Below are 21,683 nucleotides of genomic sequence, written 5' to 3'. Positions count from 1 at the left end.
GGAGGGCCTTGGAAAAAGATGAAAATTGAATATCACAGATGCTTATGGAGAAAGAAACCTATACATAACTATCTCAATATGAGATATGAACATGGTGAAACCAAGCAGGGAGTCCCAGCAATATTAAACCAGGTGTGCATAGTGCTGTGTTCACAGTCCTACCAGCTGAAGCCTCCAGACCATCTCTTTAAGGACAAATTAAGATTTGGGCTGGAGTAAAATATTTATGAAATAAGAAATGCAGAAATTGTGGAACTTTCATTTCTTTTATTTTTTAATTTATTGATTTGAGAGAGAGAGAGAAAGGGAGAAAAAGAGAGAGAAATAGAAGCATCGATTTTGTTGTTGCACTTATTTCTGCATTCATTGGTTGCTTCTTGTGTGTGTCCTGACTGGGGATCGAACCCACAACCATGGCGTATAGGGGTGATGTTGTAACCAACTGAGCTACCGGTTCAGGGCCTGGAACTCTCATAACTGAATGCTTTCTCCTCCAGGGAAAGGAAACAGATTAGTCTTAAATTTCAGAGTTCCTTCTTTGATAATTTGAAGTGTCCAGCCAGGGCCTCAGAAAGGGATTTGTACAAACAGTTATGGATATGGATAGACGACTGACTAAAGCCAGGTTCTGCCTTCCCAGCAGTGAATTAGACAACTTGACTGTCCTGTGGCCCTTGTGGTTTTGGAGGTGTTGGGAATCCCATGTGGTTTAATTAGTAGGAATTCACTTTCTATGTGAAGAATTTTTCCTTCCTGTGTGGACTTAACGTCAGCTCTCATAGCATAAAATAATGAATTCAGAAGGGGGGGGGGGGCAAACAAAGAAAAGAACGGGGGAAAAAAGAATGAATTCTCTTAAAATTGGAAAATTACTCATTTCTTGACAAATTTTTGGTTTCATTTAGCAGCCCCAGAGCTCATGGAATATGTCATTTGAGTTATTTAAAATCTAAACCCAAACTTGTAATTCTCTATGGTTTACAGCAGCTGCAAAGCGAGAATGAGAAGTGTGGTCTGGTTGGCTCTGACAACAGGGCTCATGCACAGAAGGCTGAGTTGTGTGCTGATTGCTCTCTGCAAAGGCTTGTTCCTTCATCACAGCAAATTAGTCTGAGCACTAGTGTGGCTTTCTAAATAGCAGGAGTCTGTATCCGCCCTCAGGGCTTTGTACTGTCACATTTACCAGCAGGGTAGTGGTTCCTGTGGTACGCTAGGGCTTTGATGGAGACCAGGGAAGAAGGAGAGAAACTCAGTGGTCCTGTGCCTTGTAATTTGATGGGCCCATCGCTTTCATTTCCTGGAGAGATCTCAAAGAGACAAAACAGTCGGGACAGGATCTTACTTATGATTAAAAGGAATCATTTTTTACAAGACTTCTTGGCCCTGTGCTCCCATTTCTTCCTCTTCTGAGAGTTGCTTCATCCAGACAAACACAACCACAGTTCTACCTTATTTAGTTGCCCGCCCCTATGAAATGCTAATGAACACCGACTGAGGTTTCCCTTTGCACCAGGCGATGTGTTAAGCAACTTTATAAGCATAGCTCATGCTTTACATACAGTATCTCCTTTAGTCCTCACGGCAGCTCTGTGCAGTGGATATTTCTATCCCTTCACATTTCTTATAGAAGAACTGAGGCTTGGAGAAGTTAAGCAACTTACCCAAGTGATAGAGCCTGGACTGAAACCCAGGGTTTGTTACTCAGTTAATGGTAACACCAGCCACGCAGTTGCTCAGGCCAAGAAGTGAATGATCCTTGATTTCTTTCTTTCCTTCACCCTCACATCCACTCTCTCAACAAGTCCTCTGGACCTTATCTGCTACATATGTCCCAGATCTGGCCACTTTTTTTTTTTTTTTTGTCTCCACAATGCCAGCTTCGTCTACTCCCACATGGGACCTTGTCTAGAACACTGCAGCAGCCTCTTAAGCTGTTCTTCTAGCTTCCATTACAGTTCATGATGTTGGAATGACATTTTAAAAATTAAATGAGATCCCATCATTTCCTTGTTTAAAACACCCACTGACTGCCCAATTTCGATAAGAAAAATTTAACCTTTACCATGGCCCAGGAAGGGCTATGTGCTTGAGCTCCTGCTGCCTCTCTTATCTCATGCCCTGCCTTCCTTCCTGTTCTCAGACTCAACAAGCTCGTTCCAGTCTTTGCACCAGGTCCCCGGCTGAGAATGCTCCTCCCCAGGTCTTTGCCTGATTGGCTCCTTCTTATTCAGGTCTCTGCTCAACTATCTCCTCCTCAAAGAGACCTTTTCTGATCACCCCAGGCCACCCCAGTTCCTAAGTTTTATTTCCATCACTGCCTCCCTTCCTTTTCCGTCTTATTCAGGGTTGTATTTCTAGTGCCTAAAAGAGTACCTGGAACAGAGTAGATAGATGCTCAGTCCATAACTGCTGAATGAATGGCATACAGATGCTATTCTATGCCTGCAAACCTCTGGCCACACCCACCTCACTCCTCCTACCCCCTTCACATATTTAACTCTGGAGCATCCTTCAGTTCTGGCTCAAACATCATTTCCTTGGGGAAGTTTTCTGTGACCCTATGTTGCATCCTTTCATAAAAACCTGTACTTTTCCTGAATGGTTCTCATCACACGTTTTTGTAATTTTTTTATTATAGTCCATCTTCCTCGCCTGACCATAATCTTCCTGAGGGCAGCTGGTTCCCAGCATATGGCACATCCACTTGTTAGTGGGTGAATGAAGGACTGAATCACTTTTTTGCATCAATGTGGTCCACACCTGAAACATTTGCGCCCCAAATGAACGAGCAAGAAGTTCCTTAGTGCCTATGACTCCCTCAGGAATCCCATCGGGATGTTAATAGAGACAGACGGTGGGGATAGGAAAGAAATCTTGGGACTCTTCCGACCCATAACACTGAGCAAGTGGCCCGTGCTCTACTGCCCCAAATGCCTTTTCAATGCTGCCTTTTATGTTTTACTTCCTACATCTCTGCACAGACCCTCTCCCAGTGAGAGTGGAGCCCAGGAACACCCTCGGTTCACTTCGCCGATGTCCACTTTTTGTCATGAGTTCCAGTAGCACATTGTTTTTAAAATGAGGCCCACCTGTGTGTAATTTTGATCTGTTATTGTCAACCTTGGTAGACCTAACAATAGGCGAGTAATGTTTAGTTCAAAAATTCGAATCCTTGTTCTATCACTGAATGATTTTGAACAAAGCTTTTCACTTCAGTTACTGACTTGCTCTCCACATGACCAAAGAACCAAAAGACTCAGAGCATAAAGATCCAGCTCAACAATATGATCCCAAAACCCACTGTTGAGCTGGTCAGATCAGGAATCCAACGCTAGTACCTCGTTTATCTTGTTGAAGCTTAGGCTTCATGGATTTCCTTTCTCACCATTCCTCTTTCCCTACACTACTAACAGCCCTTACAGAGATAACTAAAGCTTAGAAATACTGTTTTCAAATAAACTTTTCTTCCTAAAAATAGCCTAATTCTAAAAAGAAACTTAAATAGCTTTAAGTTTACAGGAAAATTTTTTTTTTTTTCTGGATCAGGCAAGGAAGCCAGAGTTCTGATTGTATACATTTGAAATATTTGCTTGGTTGTTAGACCATATTGTTTCTCAGCAGGATACCACAAAAGTCATTATTTTACTAATGATTACCTTGAGCTAATGCATTAATCACAAGCCTTTCTTCATATGCTGAAGCTCTGTCTAACTGTGCGATAGCATCCAAATGTTTTGGCCAGGGATTCTGCAGTTTATGTGAGTGTAAGCAGAATTGTCTTGAAGTCTAAACCAGACACAGACACAGGTGTGGTTTCTTCTTCTTCTTCTTTTTTTTTTTATTTTTTTAATAATATCTTTAGCTGATATCCTGGCACTTGACAAAGTCATTCACACTGTAGTCCATCTGCTGTCCCTCTTGGCTTAGGGAATTGTTCATTTCTCCATTAATATATGCTAAAATGTCACATTGGAAACTCCTTCTCCACCTGGCTTTTTTTTTTTTTAACCCTCACCCAAGGATATGTTTATTGATTTTAGAGAGAGAGGAAGGGAGGAAGAGAGGAACATCAATCAGTTGTCTCCTATACATGCCCCAACCAACCAGGGATGTAACCTGCAAACTAGGTATATGCTGAGCCTAAACCTTTTTGGTGTACGGGACAGTGCTCCACCCAGCTGACCCACACAGCTGGGCTGTACCTGGCTTCTTGTCTCCAGAGAGCTCTTCCTTGCCCTTTCTCCTCATCCCCAGCACCACCAATTTCCTTTATCCTGCTTGTCTACTTAGTTTCCTTTCTGCTAGAGCTCCCAGCTCCCTGGCATAAACATCTCAAGGTCAAATTTGTAAAAAATTCCGAAGCGCTGCCTTGATTCTGTAGTTGCACTGGAATTATCATCATCAATGTCTCTTATATGTATTATGTGCTTCTCCTAGGACTTTGCACACTTTATCACATTTGATCGTTCGAGTGTCCTATGAGTGTATCCTCATTCAGCAGATGAGGCTGTTGTGGCTCACAGGAGCTAGATGATTTGGCCAAGAGTTGGAGCTAAAACCTACATCACCCGCCTCCAGCTTTCCCACCAGCCTGTGGTCCCACTCAACAATATATTTTTGAAAGAGTGGTCATATTCAGAAGCTGGGGAGTAATTTTCTCAAGGATATTTTGTTGTGGTTGTTGTAAAGGGACTTATTTGGGAAGGGACTCTTTCTATAATCTAAAACATAAGATTAGCTTTATAGTTTATTGTTTTTTAAATATAATTTTATTGATTTCAGAAAGGAAGGTAGAGGAGAGAGAGATAGAAACATCAATGATGAGAGAGAATCATTGATGGGCTGCCTCCTGCATGCCCTACGCTGGGGATCGAGCCAGCAACCTGAGCATGTGCCCTGACCAGGAATTGAGAGGTGACCTCCTGGTTCATAGGTCAACGCTCAACCACTGGCCATGCCGGCTGGGCTATTTTTTGTTTGTTTGTTTTTTTAAGGCTCAGGCAATGAATAGGGGTAGTATCACTGTATCATTTGTTTCTTGAGGGTTCAAGATTCATTGCTGAGGGTTTAAAAGAGTGGGGTCTTGCTGTGTTGCCAAGGCTGGAATGCAGTGGCATTCACAGGCACAATCCCAGTACTGATCAGCACAGGAGTATTGACCTGCTTCGTTTCTAGCCTGGGGAAGTTCACTTCTTAGGCAACCTGGTGGTCCCCTGCTTCCTGGAGGTCACCATATTGATGGCCAGCTTAGTGCAGACACCCAATTGGCATAGCGTGCTACATCCCAGCACTCCTGGGCTCAAGTGATTTTCCTGCCTCAGCTTCCCGAGTAGCTGGGACTACAAGTGCGCACCACCAGGCCCTGCTATAGTTTGTTCTTGAATTCAAACCCATCTGGCATTTTGATTCATTCATATTTATGGAGCACCTATAACATGCCAGGCACCAGAGATAGGATGGGGAACAAGACAGATGTGATCCCTGCCATCATGGAATCTAGGGAGGAGACAAATAAATGGGCAGTTGCAATATTTTAATAAATACCTGGGTAGGGGATGTACCGGTGGGATGGTGACAGGAACATCTAACCCAAACTTGACAATGGGGAAGCCTTCCCAGACGGGACTTTTAATTTGCATACTGAAGGATAAGTAAGAGTTTTAGCCAGATTGGGATTGGGGTGGGGTTGGGAGGGCAATAAGGTTTCAAGAAGATGGGAAAACAATGTGAAGGCCTAAAGGTGAGAATGTGGTCATGTTGCCTCAGTTCTTGTTCATTAGGTCAGATTTCATGATTTAGCTCTTGGAGAGACGTGGAAAAAGCAATGGGCAGAGCTCAGAAGATACCGATCTCTTATGTCTCAACAGAAAAAACTCGAGTCTCCACCCCCATCTACCAATCCGTTCCTGGAAGATGAGTCAACACCAGAGATGGAGGAACTGGCAATGGAGAAAGGAGATTTAGATCAAGTAAGTCTGGTTTGCACTTCCACTTGCATCCTACCTAGTGCTTGTTTCTGAAAATGGGTCTGCTCGCTCTAAATATGATCCTTTGGCTGTTGACCACATTCAGAGATTACAACTTTGGTGGTCTTTATAGAAAGCCTTTATCTGAACGTGTATTTAGAAAACTGAGTGAGACAGCAGCCCTTCCTGCCTGCCTCTCTGCTCCCCAAAGCCTCACCACCGGAATTAGCAACACGCACAAGCTTAATCAGCCCATGAGGGGGGGCAGCAGAATTCTGCCCGGCCTCAGTCATCATCTCCTGAACTTGTCGGCTTAGCTTTCGGTTGTACTCTCATCTGGTCCGGTGATGACATGAAAGGCCGAAAGATCCCCAGCGAAGTTAGCACCATCAGCTGGGGGTGGCCTCCGCTCAGTGTAAGCTGATCGTTTTAGGCCTGGAAGCCATTGGGGAGGCCTGGAAACGTCAAGGTGACCCAGTGGCGTATTTGGAGTTACTTTTCCCAGCACACTAGCACTTTCATTTCCTTCGGATTTTTCTGTCCAACTCTAAATTTCCTCTCTCTTCATCCTACAAGAACTGTGTTTTTGTTTCACTGCCATTTTATGACAAGGGTTTAGAGCAATAAATCAGAACTTTTTCTGTCTGGATTAGTGATCCTTCCTTTTAATTTTCTACATTTGGCTTCTAAAGAATTATTTTATAGTATTGGTTTGGTCCAGACACCACCAAAGGAAGGCTGACTGGGAAGACTAGCTCTGGGAAACCTAGCCACACTCGCTGCAGCTCACCCTGTATTTCTAGCATGGCGAGGGCGGGGTACAATCCTGGCAGGAGCCAGGAGAGCAGAATTTCCAGGGCCAGTTCTGAAGTGATGCAATAAAATGTGTCTGGTCCATTGATTAAATAATTATAATAACATGGATACCTCACATTTTTATGGTGCTTTATAGTTTAAAAGTCTTTCACATGCTTTACTTCATTTCATCTTCTCAGTGCCTGTCTCTCATTTTATATGATTTTATATGAACTGCAATGCCTGCAGCTCAGGAAGGTTAAGTGATTTGCCCGGGTTACCTCGTCTGGAAGTGGAGGAACTAGGACTGGAAGCCAGGCCTAGAAGTCAGAGACTAGGATTCCTTTCTTGACAGTCTCATTACCCTGTGATGTCTCAATGAAAAGTAGAGGACATAGGAATTATTCCCATGAATAAAAGTGAATGAATAAAACTGAAGGGTACCTTCAGGCTGCATCCCAGAGATCTATAGGATTAAATGTAATTGATTTAAAGCCATCCTATCAGCCAGTGTGGGGGGAAAAAAAAAAGATTTCTTCTAACATTTTGGGAGGAAAGACCAGATGGGAAGGAGGGAGCTGTATGTAGAGCTCATTCTTCTGGTGTATATCCTCCACCCACCCTGCGTGCCATGGCTCCCAGTGCTGGTGACTGCTGTTGTCATGTCCAGAACTGTGTAGTCGAATACTCAGATGCTGTAGTGCTGCCGTGAAAAGTTATCCGTTTAGCTAGTCATCTCTGGATGTGATTAAACTGGATTAGATACAATTCCCCATTTCCTACAAAATCAGTTTTGCCAGGTAAAATACGATTTTTATTATTTCTTATGAAACTTTTTACTCATTCTGGAAGCTCAAGGTTATTGTTATAATGACCAAGACCTGCTCATTCTAAGGACGGAGAACACAGACTCATGTGATAAAGCCAGGTCATGTGGTAGGGAAAGTGCCAGTCTGCTCTGTCATTATCTGACCATATGACCTTTATTAGATTTTTATAAAACATTTTTTTTTATCGATTTCAGAGAGGGAGAGAGAGAGATAAATACATCAATGATGAGAGAGAATCATTGATCGGCTGGCTGCCTCCTGCACGCCCCTCACTGGGGATGGAGCCTGCAATCTGGGCATGTGTCCTGACTGGGAACCGAACTATGACCTCCTGATACATAGGTTAATGCTTAACCACTGAGCTACGCTGGCCGGGCTAGATTTTTACTTTCTCCAGACCTTCTTGGTTTCTTGATCTTTAGAAAGAACTACTTGCTTTCAAACTGATTCCTGAGTGCCCCGTCAGGAATCACTGTGGAGAGTTGGGAGGAGACCAAGTTACCTCCAAACAGAGGAGTCCGATTATGAGCCACTTTTATCGTGGACTTCCAGGTAAAATTTCTTTTGATCCAGGGGTTTAATGTGCATAAAAATAAAGTACTAAAAAATCCCCGGACTATATTATCCACTTGCAATTTCACAGCCTATTGCTTCTTAGTAATAAAACTTACACACCAGTGACGAATGCCTCCTCGCATACCTTCCCCGACCTTGCAGGCCTCGCCAGCGCTTTGTCTTGTTTGTGATTGATTAGGTGGGAGCCCCAGGATCTTCCTCTTCCCAGCCACTGACTGTGGCTTCCAGTTGGGTGCACAGGAGCCCTGTGGGGTGCTGGGGAGGAAGTCCACAGTTTGCTGTGGTGAGCTTAGCCAGAGGTAGTGGGGGACGGCCCCCAGCGGTTACCCTGGGTTACCCAACCCACGTGGCACTGCAGGCAGTGGACAGTGTGCCCTCATGGTGAGGCTCATTCCTGCTCACTACCACTGTTTAGGTTATGGTGAAGGGAGAATGAACTTGAAAAGAGGCATTTACTAGTAGTTCGAACAATCAGTTACCAGCATATTCCCAATGATAAAAAAAAAATGACATGAAAAGAGAATGAGGGTACTCAAAGTCTAAAAGAAAGAGGCAGAAGAAATAAGGAATTTCTGGTTTAAAATGTCCCCTTCTGGTGATCCGAGCAGTAAGACTTAATCTGTTTACATTGGATAGTAATAAAAGGAAACGGGGCCAGCTGCAGACCTCCTCACTGTGACAACAGTAACCTTTATTATTCCATCAAGCTCCAGGAGGAAATAGCTTCCACATCTGCAGCTTTTGGACAGAATTCACACACCAGAAAGCCAGCCTGAATGCTACTGCTAAATGACTTAGTAGATGCTTTGAGCTGAGAATCAACCCTTTGGGGAGCTGGACGGTGCAAAGGGAGACACCAGCTTAAGCTGAAATTCCAACACCTATTATCCAAATATGAGCACAGTCACAGGCAGGAGGCAGCCCTGTGGAAAGAAAGGAAAGTTCCGGCAATCTCTCCTATTGTTCTCTTCCTTCCATCTCACACTGAAAGCGCTGCAAGAGGACCGGGAGCTGTGGTGGCCGGTCTCTGTTCTCACTGCCAGGAGCGGCATTAGTGGGCAGAGGCTGGGCAGAGCAGGGTCGCCTGCGGGCGGGGTGGGGATGCCTGCTCTGTCTGATTATGCCGTTCTCCGAGTGCCAAATTCAGAGTGTGCTGTGGGGCTCGTCAAGCACAAGGCCCGAGGAAGACTGATCAGGATGAGTGTGCTGAAATGTCATGTAGCCATTTTCTTTCATCATTTAAAAATCTGTATTTTATACTGAATGGGTTCTTCAGACTTGGAGATTTTTATCATGTCATTTTCATGCATGCATAAAAGGGAACACATAAGCAAAATAAAATAGGATAAGATATTTCTAAAATTTCTTTGCATTCAGAGTCCATCTATCTCTCTCTCTCCTGAACCACTTTTTTAAAAACTTTTTATTTGGGGATAATTACATATACATTCACAAGAAGTTGCAGAGAGCAGAGGTCCTGTGGACCCACCTCCCAGCTTCCCCCAGTGGTGACAGCTAACACAGTGCATTACCAAAACTGGGGAATTGATCTTACCCCCTTGTTTGCTCAGGCATATATTTCTGTATTTTCCCACGCGTTAGTGTCCTCTGCGCCATCCAGAATGTTGGTGGGTGCCATTTCTTAAGACTGCTCCCCAACTGTCTCTGGGATTTCCTGCCAGGCCTTTGGCACCCATCTCCCATGTCTTCTATTTTATTTCACTTAAAAAAAAAATAATGTCAAACTTAGAGAAAGGTTTTAAGAATATTACAAGGAACTCTTAAAATCTTTCACCTTGATTCACTGGTTGTTAATATTTACCTTGATCACATCCTTCCCCACTCCTCCTCTCTTTCTCTCTTCCTTCCTCCCCCCATCTCTCTTTCAGAACAATTTGTTAGTTTGAAGATATCATGCCCTTTACCTCTGTAGATTTCAGTATGTATTTCTTAAGAAGAAGGACTTCCACTTAAATTACCACAGCTCAAAATCAGAAATTTTCTTTTAAAATATATTTTTATTGATTTCAGAGAGGAAAGGGGAGAGAGAGAGAGAGAGAGAGAGAGAGAGAGGGAGAGAGAGAGAGAGAGAGAGAGAGAGAGAGAGAGAGACTGAGACATCAGTGAGAGAGAATCATTGATTGGCTGCCTCCTGCACTGGGGATTGAGTCTGCAACCCAGGCATGTGCCCTGACCAGGAATCGAACTGTGACCTCCTGGTTCATAGGTCCACGCTCAACCACAGAGCCACCTGGCCAGTGGAACTCCCTTTCTTTAGGTATAACTAATAGTAAAAATTCCTACATTGAGGGTTGTGAGGAGTAGATGAGATATTACTTCATATCAAAGTGCCTAGTTCATAATAACAATCAGTAAAAAGAGGCTATCAAAATTAGATCATGTGAAACCACTTTTATAACTTTTAAAGCACTATAAATATAAGATGCTGTTATTAGCTAGGATTTAAATTTTTGAAACATCAGTCAAATGTTGAATCACTTCCAAATTGAAAATGCATGTGTTATCAAAGTAGCAGTAAATTTTCACCATACCAAGCAAGTAAATGTTGCTAACAAAGCCAGCTTATTGTTCACAAGTTGGCATGAATTATAATGCAGGAAATAGACCCAGTTTAGTTACTTTTTTGTTGTTGTTAATCCTCACTGGAGGATATTCTTCCATTGATATTCTTAGAGAGAGGGAAAGGAGGGGGAGAGACAGAGAGAAACATCGATGTGAGATAGACACATAGATTGGTTGCCTCCTGCATGCACCCCGACAGGGGTCAGGGGTCGAGCCTACAACCCAGGTACATGCCCTTGACCGGACTAGAACCTGGAATCCTTCAGTCCGCAGGCCAACGCTCTATCCACTGAGCCAAACCAGCTAGGGCCAGTTTAGTTACATTGAGTGCTTCTTATCTATAAGTTAGGAGTGAACATGGAAGGGATATTTACTTTGAAACTGCTTGAAATTTTTCAATGACAGCTCAAGTATAGGGTTTCTTTTTTCTTCTTGTCTTTTTTTCTTTACAGCCAAAGAAGCCTAAAGCCCCAGACAATCCGTTTCATGGCATTGTTTCCAAGTGTTTTGAGCCTCATCTCTACGTGTATATTGAGTCCCAGGACAAGTGAGTGATGAACATTTTGCTATTTTCTATTGCGTTTCCCCCTCCTCTGGTTGTGGTTGGGCTTCCCAAGGACACAGCTCTTTCCTGAGGCAGAAGGAAGGACTTGGCATGCCTGTGACCCTCCCTGGAAACCTGTTAAGGATATTTTTATATCTCTTGAATGTTATCATTTATTGTGTCTATAAATCTCAGAAGCCTGATTTTGACTCTAATAAGGTCCCAAATGGATCCCAACCTCTCCTTCCCCCTGGGCACCAAGCCCTTACATAGCTGTATGTGTCAACCCATGGGCTTTACAATGTCAGGCGCTGGCAAACAGAGAAAGACAGCCTAATCTCTAATGTATAAGTTTTCAAGTATAATTTGTTTAACTTTTCATTTTGAAATCATTTAGACTTACAAAAACGTTACAAAAAATTCTCAGAGAATGTTAACATTTTTCATAACCATAGTTATCAAAGTCAGGAGGGTAACATTGTCCCACGAGTGCCCTTTTTCTGGTTCAAGATCCAGTTATGCATTTAGTTGTCAGGATCTTAAGTTTCCTTCAATCTTGAATGCTTCCTCAGTCTTTTTGTCACCTTCATGACCTTGACACTTTTAGAGAGTATTGAGGAGTTGTTTTGTACAATTCCCTTAATTTTGGTTTTTCTGATGTTGCCTCTCAATTAAATCCCGATTATGCAAGAATTTGGGCAAGAATGCCACAGAGGTCATGTCGTGTCCTCAGCGCATCCTATCAGGAGACGTGTCATGTGGATTCGTCCCATTGCTGGTGATGCTGACTTTGACCACTTGCTTTAAGCGGTGTCTGCCAGCATTCTCTGCTGTGAAGCTACTGTTTTCTAATTAATGAGTATCTTGGGACTATGTAAATATCCTGTTTCTCATCGCACTTTGCCCACTCATTTTGACATCCTTTGATGATTCCTGCCCAACGTGATTATTTCTGTAGTGTTTGCCAGATGTTAGCGTCTGTTTCCATCACTTCTTCTATATTTACTAATTGGAGTGCTACTGTAAGGGAGAGTCCCCCTTCTCCCCCATTTGTTTGTCCGTATGGACTGATAGGTTCTTACCTTCTTTTATGGATTATCATTTATTTAATATATATATGTATCTTATAAACTTAAGGGCTCCAGAAAATTTATAGAGCAGTCCAGTGTAGCCAAGTTTCCTTACAGCCAGAAGAGGGTACGTGATCCCGTGTCCACTGCTCATGCAAAGCTGGGAGACCCCCTCTCATCCCTGAACCTCTGCCCACAGCCAGAATATGCAGACCCTTCCACACTGGAAGGAGGACTTGGAAAAGGGAGGGTTTCTGGAACAGCCGAGCTGTGGAGACAGGCTCCAAGCGGAGGCCTGGTAGCCTGCAGAACACACATAAGAGGACCAGACCGTGGCTCACATGGAGGGAACAACAGCGGCTGTGAAAAAGTTCTGAGGGGAGTTCTCTGGGAAAGCATTTAGGCACCAAAACCCAGTCTTTTTCTTTTTTTTTTCCTTTTCCCCTTTTTAATGATTCTGTCATAGGTTAGTGAATTCTTGTTTCCAAATGTGTTTTAGGGATAAATCATAAGATTAAGAGAATATAAGTGGAATCACTACATGAACATTATTATTATTCACCTACCCAATTTTTTTTCTAAGTGTCAATCGTTACCAATTTATTTTATGCAAAAACGGTAGCAATGTAGAATATAGGAGTTATCTTATGCTGCCATGCACACGAGTTGTGAACATTCCAAGCCACCATGTACAGTTTGGAGGGGAAGGCTAAACAAGAGCATTAACCATGCTACTGAACACAGGAATTTTTTATTGAAAAAGGTTAAGAATTAGATAGCAATGTCTTCATAATATTTCTCTCATCACTGAAGACTGAAGAAAATAAAAGCCACTGATTTAAGAGAGCAGCCCAATGTAGCCAAGTTTCCTTACAGCCAGAAGAGGATGCGTGATCCCGTGTCCACTGCTCATGCAAAGCTGGAAGACCCCCTCTCGTCCCTGAACCTCTGCCCATAGCCAGAATATGCAGACCCTTCCACACTGGAAGGAGGACTTGGAAAAGGGAGGGAAAAGGAGAAACTAGGAAGCTGCTACAACACTGCCATACAGTCAGACCATATACTGCAATAATTGCATACTTGATGGCTGCATCATTTTTACTGAACCGTGTGAAACTACACTTAGAAACACATCAAAGCAAAATATCATGGCTGTCATCAATCAAAATCGAAAAGAAAGAAGGCAAACAAAGAAATAACTCCAGGATGAACACACTATAAATAGATGAGCATTTATGGAGAATGAATCACTATCTACATTCTTGGACTGTCTCATTCTGCCCCAATAAAAGTGTCACCTACTTGATTTTTATAGCTAACTTCTATTCTTTTCCTCCCCAGTGACTAAATGCTTCAGATTAAAATCCCAGAAAATGAACTTTGTAAAAGAGTTTCTACATTAACAAAAACCTCCTCGCTGCTCCTACTCACCCCACCCAAAAAAGGTGCCTGGACAGTTTTTGCCTTGTAATGCCACAGTGTTCTTCCTGCTTTCCACCCGCTGGGTTTATGCCTGTAGGCACACAGAGGGCAATAGTTCTATTGCCTCTTAGTCCTTTGTTTTTATTTATTTACTTATTTTAAACTTCTTGTATTTTGTTATTTTCTGTCATCCCTGACATTTTTTGTTTTTGATGGGAAAACGTTGATGGAAAACCAGCGCAGGCCCCTAGTCCAGTCTATCCCAAGTGGATTCTGACGCCGGGTCAGAATCTGAAGTGAGTCTGGGGCCTCCACCTTCTGTGCACAGTTGACAGTTTTCACACTTAGAGATTTGCCTTCCTATTTTGTCACTGGAGGGACCTATAGTCCTTTCTCTTCTGGTTTGAGGAGTTTTTACTTAATTATATTCCTCCTACAAAGACTGGAAATTAGTACAAATAATCTGGATTTCCCTTTGTAAGAAACATTTAATCTGTAAAGAAATTTTGTGAGTTTCTTTGAGCAAAACTGTCAACAATAGCAGGGAAGCAAAACCTCAAAATGTATTGAGATAATGCTCCCGCCTCTTAGTCCTTTAAAAGCGCTCCATCTTCTGCGTTCAGAAAGTTTTTCTCAGGAAGTTAGTAAGATCCAGAGAGGGCCAGAGAAAGAATCAGCTATTTGCCAACTAGATTAACAGGTTTTAAAGCAACCCACCTGGTGGCTGTTACTGGGCAAAGCCCCTTCTTATCAACTCAAATTTTTATTTTTAAAGAGGCTTAAAAGCTATTGGGTCCAGGGTTTAAAGTGCATACGAGATAACCACACACTTTCTTCCCCAAACCTACCAGGTCTGAAGAGTCATTTTTCTGAATTATTCTAATTCTGGTATCTACTCTTTTCACATGGCCTTGATTCATATAAAGAATACTCATTGTTCATGGTACTTTGGGCAAAGGGCCAGACCTCCCTTCCGTAGGGACTCTCCATTTCTCTATGAAAAATGAAGTGCTGGCCGCTCATCCTGCCATTTGGCCTCACTAGGATGTTTCCACAGCACGAGGGAAGTGGCGGAAGCTGCTCGGAGGAGAACTGCGTAGGTTGTACTGTGGTAGCTCCAGAAAAAGCAGCAAAAGCTTGAAGTAGAAAATAGAATTCACGAAGTCCATTTCCTCATCTGTGAAAGGAGAGAATCAGACCAAATAATGCTTAAAGCAGTGGTTATTAACCGTTTTTGAGTCATAGATCCCTTTGAGAACCCGATGAAAGCCAGAGACACTCTTGCCAAAACAAATCTTCATGAACCTACGCACAGTTTTTGAGTACAATTTCAAGGGATTCTATAAAGCCCTTCTTCCCTTAAGTCAAAGAATCCTAAGGCTGGGGGAGAAGCTCAGGTGGGGACTGATTTTGTACAAATTACTACTCTTGTAGCTCTGACTCAGAAATTTTCAAGGGAGGACAATCTTAGACCATTCACAAGCTCCGAGATGACAGAGACCCAACACAGTGTAGCAGAAAAAACGTGGATCTGGATGCCAGACAGACCTGGATTTGAGTCAGAACTCTGCACTCACTCATCGGGGACCTCGAGCATGGTACTTAACCTGTCCGAGTTTGTTCTGCCCTCTCTGCAGTGAAGTTAGTAATGCCCCCCTCCTAGGACTAGTGAGGGTGAAATGAGGTGACATGTGGGTACTTGCTTGGCACAAGTACATGGTGCTCAGGAACTGTGCCCTGCCCTGCCCTCCCTGTGATCTTGTCCTGGACTCTTAGGCAACGGTTGGGTGGCCTGATGAGTGTTGCCAGCTTTCTTCTGGGCCTGGCCTGGGTTCCATCCCCTCATCTCCCCAGCCTCCCACCTGCCCAGGGAAAGTTCTGGCAGCACCTGCCCCAGCCAAAAGCCAAGCAGCAGCGGTACTGCAGAGCCAGTACCTGGGAGGAGGCAGGACGTGGAGATGTCCCCAAAGCCACCTCTTTAACAGGTCAGGCTAAGCTGTCATTCTGTGCTTTAAACAGCTTTCTCAATTTTTGTCTACGTTCAAGGAGGAAGTTAGTATGTCTTCTACTCTTGGGAATGTAGTGCTTTGCTGCTGCTAACTCTTGAGGAAGAGATTTCTCTGCATAGGCCCTTTGTTCATTCAGTTACACTCATTCAGAGAAGCTATTAGTGAACCATTTCTGCCTGTTCTCCTGAGTTCCCTCTAATAACTTCTGTTGAAATGGAGCTCTTGCTTCTTCTGGCTTCCTCAAGCCTAAGTTTCTCTGTCAGTTACTTTCAATCATGTTTGTTATAACCCAAAATTTATTCCAGGATTATGGGTTGCATGTACTTGTCTCTTTGGTCTCCTTCAGTCCAGAAAAATAACTCATCCTTTCTTTATCTTTCACGACCTTGAAATTGTTGAAGCGTACAGGCCAATACTTTGTGGGATGTCCTTCAGTCTGGTGTTTTCCTCATGATGGATGATTTATGCAGAAATGGGGCTGTGTTCTCAGTAATCCATGTCAGGAGGCACCAGTGTCAGTTTGTCCTTCGATTTGTGTTCATTTTTATTACTCGGTTTAGATGGTGTTTGCCACTTTTCTCTATTTACAAATAAGTAATTAATTAGTGCCAGGAGAAATTTTGAAACCATATGTATAGCCTTTTTCTCATCTTTCACTGACTTATTTTATCACTCATTGATACTTGCCTGGACCATTTATTACTAACATTATCAAATGATAATTTTTCTAATTGTCATTCTACATTTGTTAATGGCATTATATATATATTTTATATTTTTATTTATTTCAGAGAGGAAGGGAAAGGGAGAGAGATATAGAAATATCAATGATGAGAGGGAATCATTGATTGACTGCCTCCTGCATGCCCCACACTGGGGATTGAGCCTGCAACCTAGGCCTGTGCCCCGACTTGGAATCAAACTCCTGGTTCATAGGTCGATGCTCAACCACTAAGCCACGCCAGCCGGGTGACACTATATTTTAAGCAAAAGCTTTATCTTCTCCCCCATCTACTTATATTGTATGGACTCATAAATTTCTATTTTATTCAATGGGTTCTAGTCATTACTATCTTTTTCTTTTTAAATTTACGTTGGAATAAATTTAGACTTACAGAAAAATTTCAGAAATAATACAGATTTCATATTCCCTTCTCTCAAGTTCCTCTAATGTTAACATCCTACATAACCATAGTACAGTTATCAAAGCCAGCAAGTTAACATTGGTACAGTGTTATACTAAACAACAGACCTAACTTGGATTTCACCAATTTTTTCACTAATGTTCTTTTTTCCTTCCAGGATCCATCATTATTTATTTTAATGCTCAAATAGGCCCTGATTTAGTCATTGAAACCCCCTTCAAACTCATTTTTCACCTTTTTTGCACCTTTTTTTTAAGCACTTTTCTGGTACAACAAAATATACTAGGCTCATCTTGTGCTTTCCTACCTCAGCCCTAGAGTCATTCATTTTTTAGGATCCCTTCTTCCTTTGGCAGGAATGATATTTGGAAACTAAGTTCTTGGCATCAGATATGGTCATTATGCTTGGGTGTCATGCTTGTAGGTCCATGTAGCTAAGAACTATATGTATGTGTATAGTTCTCTATATCTATTTTTTTAATCCTCACCCAAGAATATGTTTATTGATTTTAGAGAGAGGAAGGGAGAGAGAGAGAAACATCAATTGTTTGCCTCTTGTATGCACCCCGACCAGGGACCGAACCCACAACTCAGGTATGTGCCCTGACTGGAATTCGAACCCACAACCTTTTGGTGTTCAGGATGATGCTCCAAACAATTAAGCCACACCGGCCAGGTGCCTCTGTATCTATTTTTATACCCACTTCTATGTTATAACCTGTGTGTTTATGCTGATACCTCCAATTCTAACCTAACCACAGGGATTTTTTTAGCTTCCTCCTTTACATGTCTGAACTGCCTTCTATGGCAGTAAGAAGCCTGGCTCCCAGTGTCCTCCCCATATTTAGTTCTATGCTCCATTTACCTATATGCAACCCATCTCCCAGTTGGGCTCAAGCTAAACCTTGGCTCACCAACCCCACAAGCCATACCAGAACCAAATCCTTGGTCCCAACTAAAAGGAAGGAGAAGGGGTTGGGGGTACAAACTAGTTTGAGTGCCCTTGAATTAACAAGTTCTGTAACTTCCTGGGGACCTTTTGGGGGTTTGTCCATGCTTAGCTCCTTGCCAGCTTTTCCTGACTGTCATCTTCCTCTCCCAGTGCCGTCACTCCTTTACTTCCCAGGAGAACATTGTTCAATATGCCGCGCACAGGCCCAGCAGAAGAATCTGCCTTGGTCATCCATAGATAAGCTTGGTCTGCGATGTGGTTTTTCTTCTCATTGTGTTTTACTATTTCCCTCTAGTGATACTGCTCTGCAGAAGTCTCTATTCCTAGGTCATTTCATATGGACTCATAGTCCATACAGTGGAACTCCCAACAGTATTACACAGTTCTTAGGCTCAAGCTACAGTGAAGAGGGGAAAAGACACCATCTACATCCATGACCTGTTTCTTCAAGCTGAAGAGAAAGTGAATAACAGCAATAATCGAAATACCATATATCTGTCTAGTGCTTTACAGTTTTGAAATCAAAGCATAGTATAGTGAGTGGATAGAGCTTAACTTTGGAGTTAGACAGACCCAAGTTCATATTCCAGTTCTGATAAATTCTATAGGGAAAATTGTATTATTTTCCTCAGCCTCAGTTTCTTCATGTATAAAATGGGGATAATAAGGCCTTCTACTCAGGTCTTAGAGGATTAAATGAGATTATATTTATAATGCACCCAGCACATGCTTTATAGGCTTATAGCTGCAGTGGGAAAAAGATCAAAGAAGGATTATGGTGCACAGACTTTTCTTCTTTGTATCATCTACCTCAGCCAAACCCTCTCCTCCTTCCCACCCTGTCTTCCTCCCACTATATTCTGTGCTCCTTTCTGATTCCGTGCCTCAATTCTCTCACCTGAATCTGCTGTGACATTTTCTCTCTAGTGTCCTCTGGTATTTCCATTGTCTAAAGCAATTGCTCGTTTTGTGTAGACTGCAAAATTAGCATTTTGTTGCTGTCTGGGAATCTAACTCTCATACGCATGAGGGTCCTGTCTCCCCAAGTAGATCAAAGCTTCTGATGGGCAGACACCGTGTCTCGGCCAGAGCTGCGCCCTGACCAGGGCTTGACCCTTTGTGCTCTCTTACTTGGTTGTAAGTACTTTAGGGGATAAAAGGCGCCTCCTTGTGATTCCAGTCAATAAACCGGTCGATGTGCCACGCATCCCTTTCTCCAGGAGTCCTACAAGACGATCTTCCCAAAACTCCAGGTGGTGTTCGGTGTTTGGAAAAAATTATAACCTTTGCTTTTTTGTTATTATTGTTGAATTCATTTATATCTTATACTGACAGCCCACAGAGCTCTGCACTGTGGGCTGTCAGTATAAGTACTCAGTCAGTATTTGACTGGATTAGATCCTTCCCACCCTTTCAGTCCCATCCCTTAGGAACAAAGTGTGGAGGTTGATCAGCTGAGTTTGTACTGGGCCGACATAATTGGGAGGTGAGGTTCGCACATAAGCATGAGGGGTGGGCCTAGGGGGAGCAGAGGTAACATAAACATGATGCCGACTCTCACGGAGTTTATCATAACATACATGAAACAGAGAAGATGCTACTGCTATCCAGCAAGCAGCTTCTGCCTTTTGTACCAACTTCAGCTTATTAGAAGTGGCTGTCTAGAGTGCTGTCTCAGAACGATTCTGAAATTACACCAAAGACCCGTGAAAAAGATTGCCATGATTGATGAGCACTGCACCGTGAGCCCAGGATGGGAGGCAGTCGACATGCTTCCTGAATATTTCATAGCCTTGCAGTGTATATTTAAGTGTAAAATAATGAAGTGTCACCTTGGCTGATTTGGCCCAGTGGGTAGAGTGTTGGTCTGTGGGTTAGATTCCAGTCAAGGGCATGTACCTAGGTTGCAGGCTTGAACCCTGGCCCTGGTCAGGGTGTACACAGAAGGCAACCAATCGATGTGTCTCTCTCACATCGATGTTTCTCTCTGTCTCTCCCCTCTCTTCCACTCTCTAAAAAGCAGTGGAGGAATATGCCTCAGGTGAGGAGCAACAAAAAAACAAAACAAAAAGAAGTGTCAGTGTGTGACAGGACAGATGTTGAAGTGAAGATAGAGGATTGTTGTGAAGATAGAGAATTTGTTGTTGTTAATCCTCAGGTGCACCCTGAGCTAAATGGAGAAGTGTCGGGAGAATAATTTGGTGGAGGGAAGCATCTAGGCAAAGGCCCAGAGTCAGGGATAGAGATGGAGCAGGGGGTGGTGGAGGTGAGTCTGGCTGGAGCGGGCGGGGGAGGGGGGGGGTCACTCTGGAGGAGAGGTGGGAGATTACATGGAAAGGTTAGGCAAGAAGAGGCTGTGAGGAATGGGGGTGGGGAGGCCGGAGTTCCTTCCCTGCTGCTGACCATCATCACAAAGCCCGAGCCTTGGCATGAAGTTCTTTGAGGGCAGAATGGCGGCATCTGGATATAATAAACTTTCAATAACAAAGGCTCTGGAGTAAAATGTCAATTTTCTCCTGTTCCTGCTAATTGATGCTGTGTGTGGTTCTTGTCTTTTTCTTCCTGACTGTTATATAAATACATTTTTAAAGCACAGCTGGATCCCTGTAGCCTTAGACAGCCACCTACAAAGATGCAGAATGTCAAGAGGGGTGGGAACCCCCTCCTCCCATTCTTCACACTGCACAACTGTGCAGGGAGCAACCAGTGCAGGCCTGCTGGGTTCTAACTAGTGATGACTCACTTCAACTGAAGCAAAGTCAGTGATGTTTGAATGGGAAATGGGAGAAAAAATGCAGCCGCCGTCACCACCGCAACCTGGGGCAAGCCTGGAGCTGCTCAGACCCTCTTCTCCCAAGAAGTATGCCTTTACATCTGTAGTTCCAAGAAAAACTGCATTAAAGGAGAAAGAAAGCATTAGAATATTTCTTTTTTGTTTTTGTGTGGGTTTTTGTTGTTGTTAATCCTCACCTGAGGATATTTTTTTCCATTGATTTTTTTTTTTAGAGAGAGTTGAAGGGAGGGAGGGAGGAAGGGAAGGAGAGAGAGAGAGAGAGACATTAATGTGAGACAGACATTATCAATTGGTTGCCTCCCACACTTGCCCCGACCAGGCCAGGGATTGAACCTGCATCCCAGGTATGTGCTCTTGATGGGAATCAGACCCACGATACTCTAACCACTGAGAAACACTGGCCAAGGCTAGAATATTTCTTTACAGTTTGTCTTTGTTTAGGCATCTATTTTGTGGGCACAAGTAGGTTAATGATACCTCAATATTTGCTGACATCATAACCTTTTTGTGTTTTAGGAGGTCGCAGGGTAGAGTGGTTAAAGGTCTGAGGCTTGGAGCCAGGCTGCTTGGTTTTGAATTATGGCTCCCCCACTCTCTTGCTGTATGACAAGGTCCTTAATTTTCCTGCACTTTGCTTTTTGAAAATAAGGATAGTGATAGTTTCCTACTTCATAAGGTTATTGTGAGCATTCAGTGAAGTTCATTAAAATGACACATAAAATACGGACATAGTGCAAGTGTTCAGAAAGTGATCACTATCATTATTTAGGGTTTTCATTTGTGGAAAAGGGAGATGGTCTTATATGATAGTAGGACCAGTGCATGCACTTAAATGGTGGATGTTGGGCTCAACTCTGCCACTAAAAGTGATAGACTTTCTGGCCTTAATTTTTTCATCTTTTAGAGCATTCACTAGTAACTGATCTCCCTCACAGGGGATGGGGTCATATGTGATCATGAAATGCTTTGGAAAGTATAAAGCAGTTGGCAAGTGCCA

The 21,683-nt window shown here is 43.1% G+C and overlaps 1 protein-coding gene across 2 annotated transcripts in view; it reads left to right on the top strand.

Moving 5' to 3' along the window:
- VPS53 (VPS53, GARP complex subunit) overlaps positions 1 to 21,683 on the top strand; it is a 140,023-nt gene that overhangs the window by 73,173 nt on the left and 45,167 nt on the right. For both annotated transcript variants that reach the window (XM_023762784.1, XM_006099194.3), the window contains 2 exons: positions 5,868 to 5,969; positions 11,203 to 11,297. In XM_023762784.1, coding sequence (XP_023618552.1) covers positions 5,868 to 5,969; positions 11,203 to 11,297 — 197 coding nt within the window. The remainder of the gene's footprint in view (positions 1 to 5,867; positions 5,970 to 11,202; positions 11,298 to 21,683) is intronic.

The sequence above is a fragment of the Myotis lucifugus genome, unplaced genomic scaffold, assembly GCF_000147115.1.
Source record: "Myotis lucifugus unplaced genomic scaffold, Myoluc2.0 scaffold_262, whole genome shotgun sequence".
NCBI classification, from domain to species: domain Eukaryota; kingdom Metazoa; phylum Chordata; class Mammalia; order Chiroptera; family Vespertilionidae; genus Myotis; species Myotis lucifugus.
This window is presented reverse-complemented; position numbering and strand designations above follow the sequence as displayed.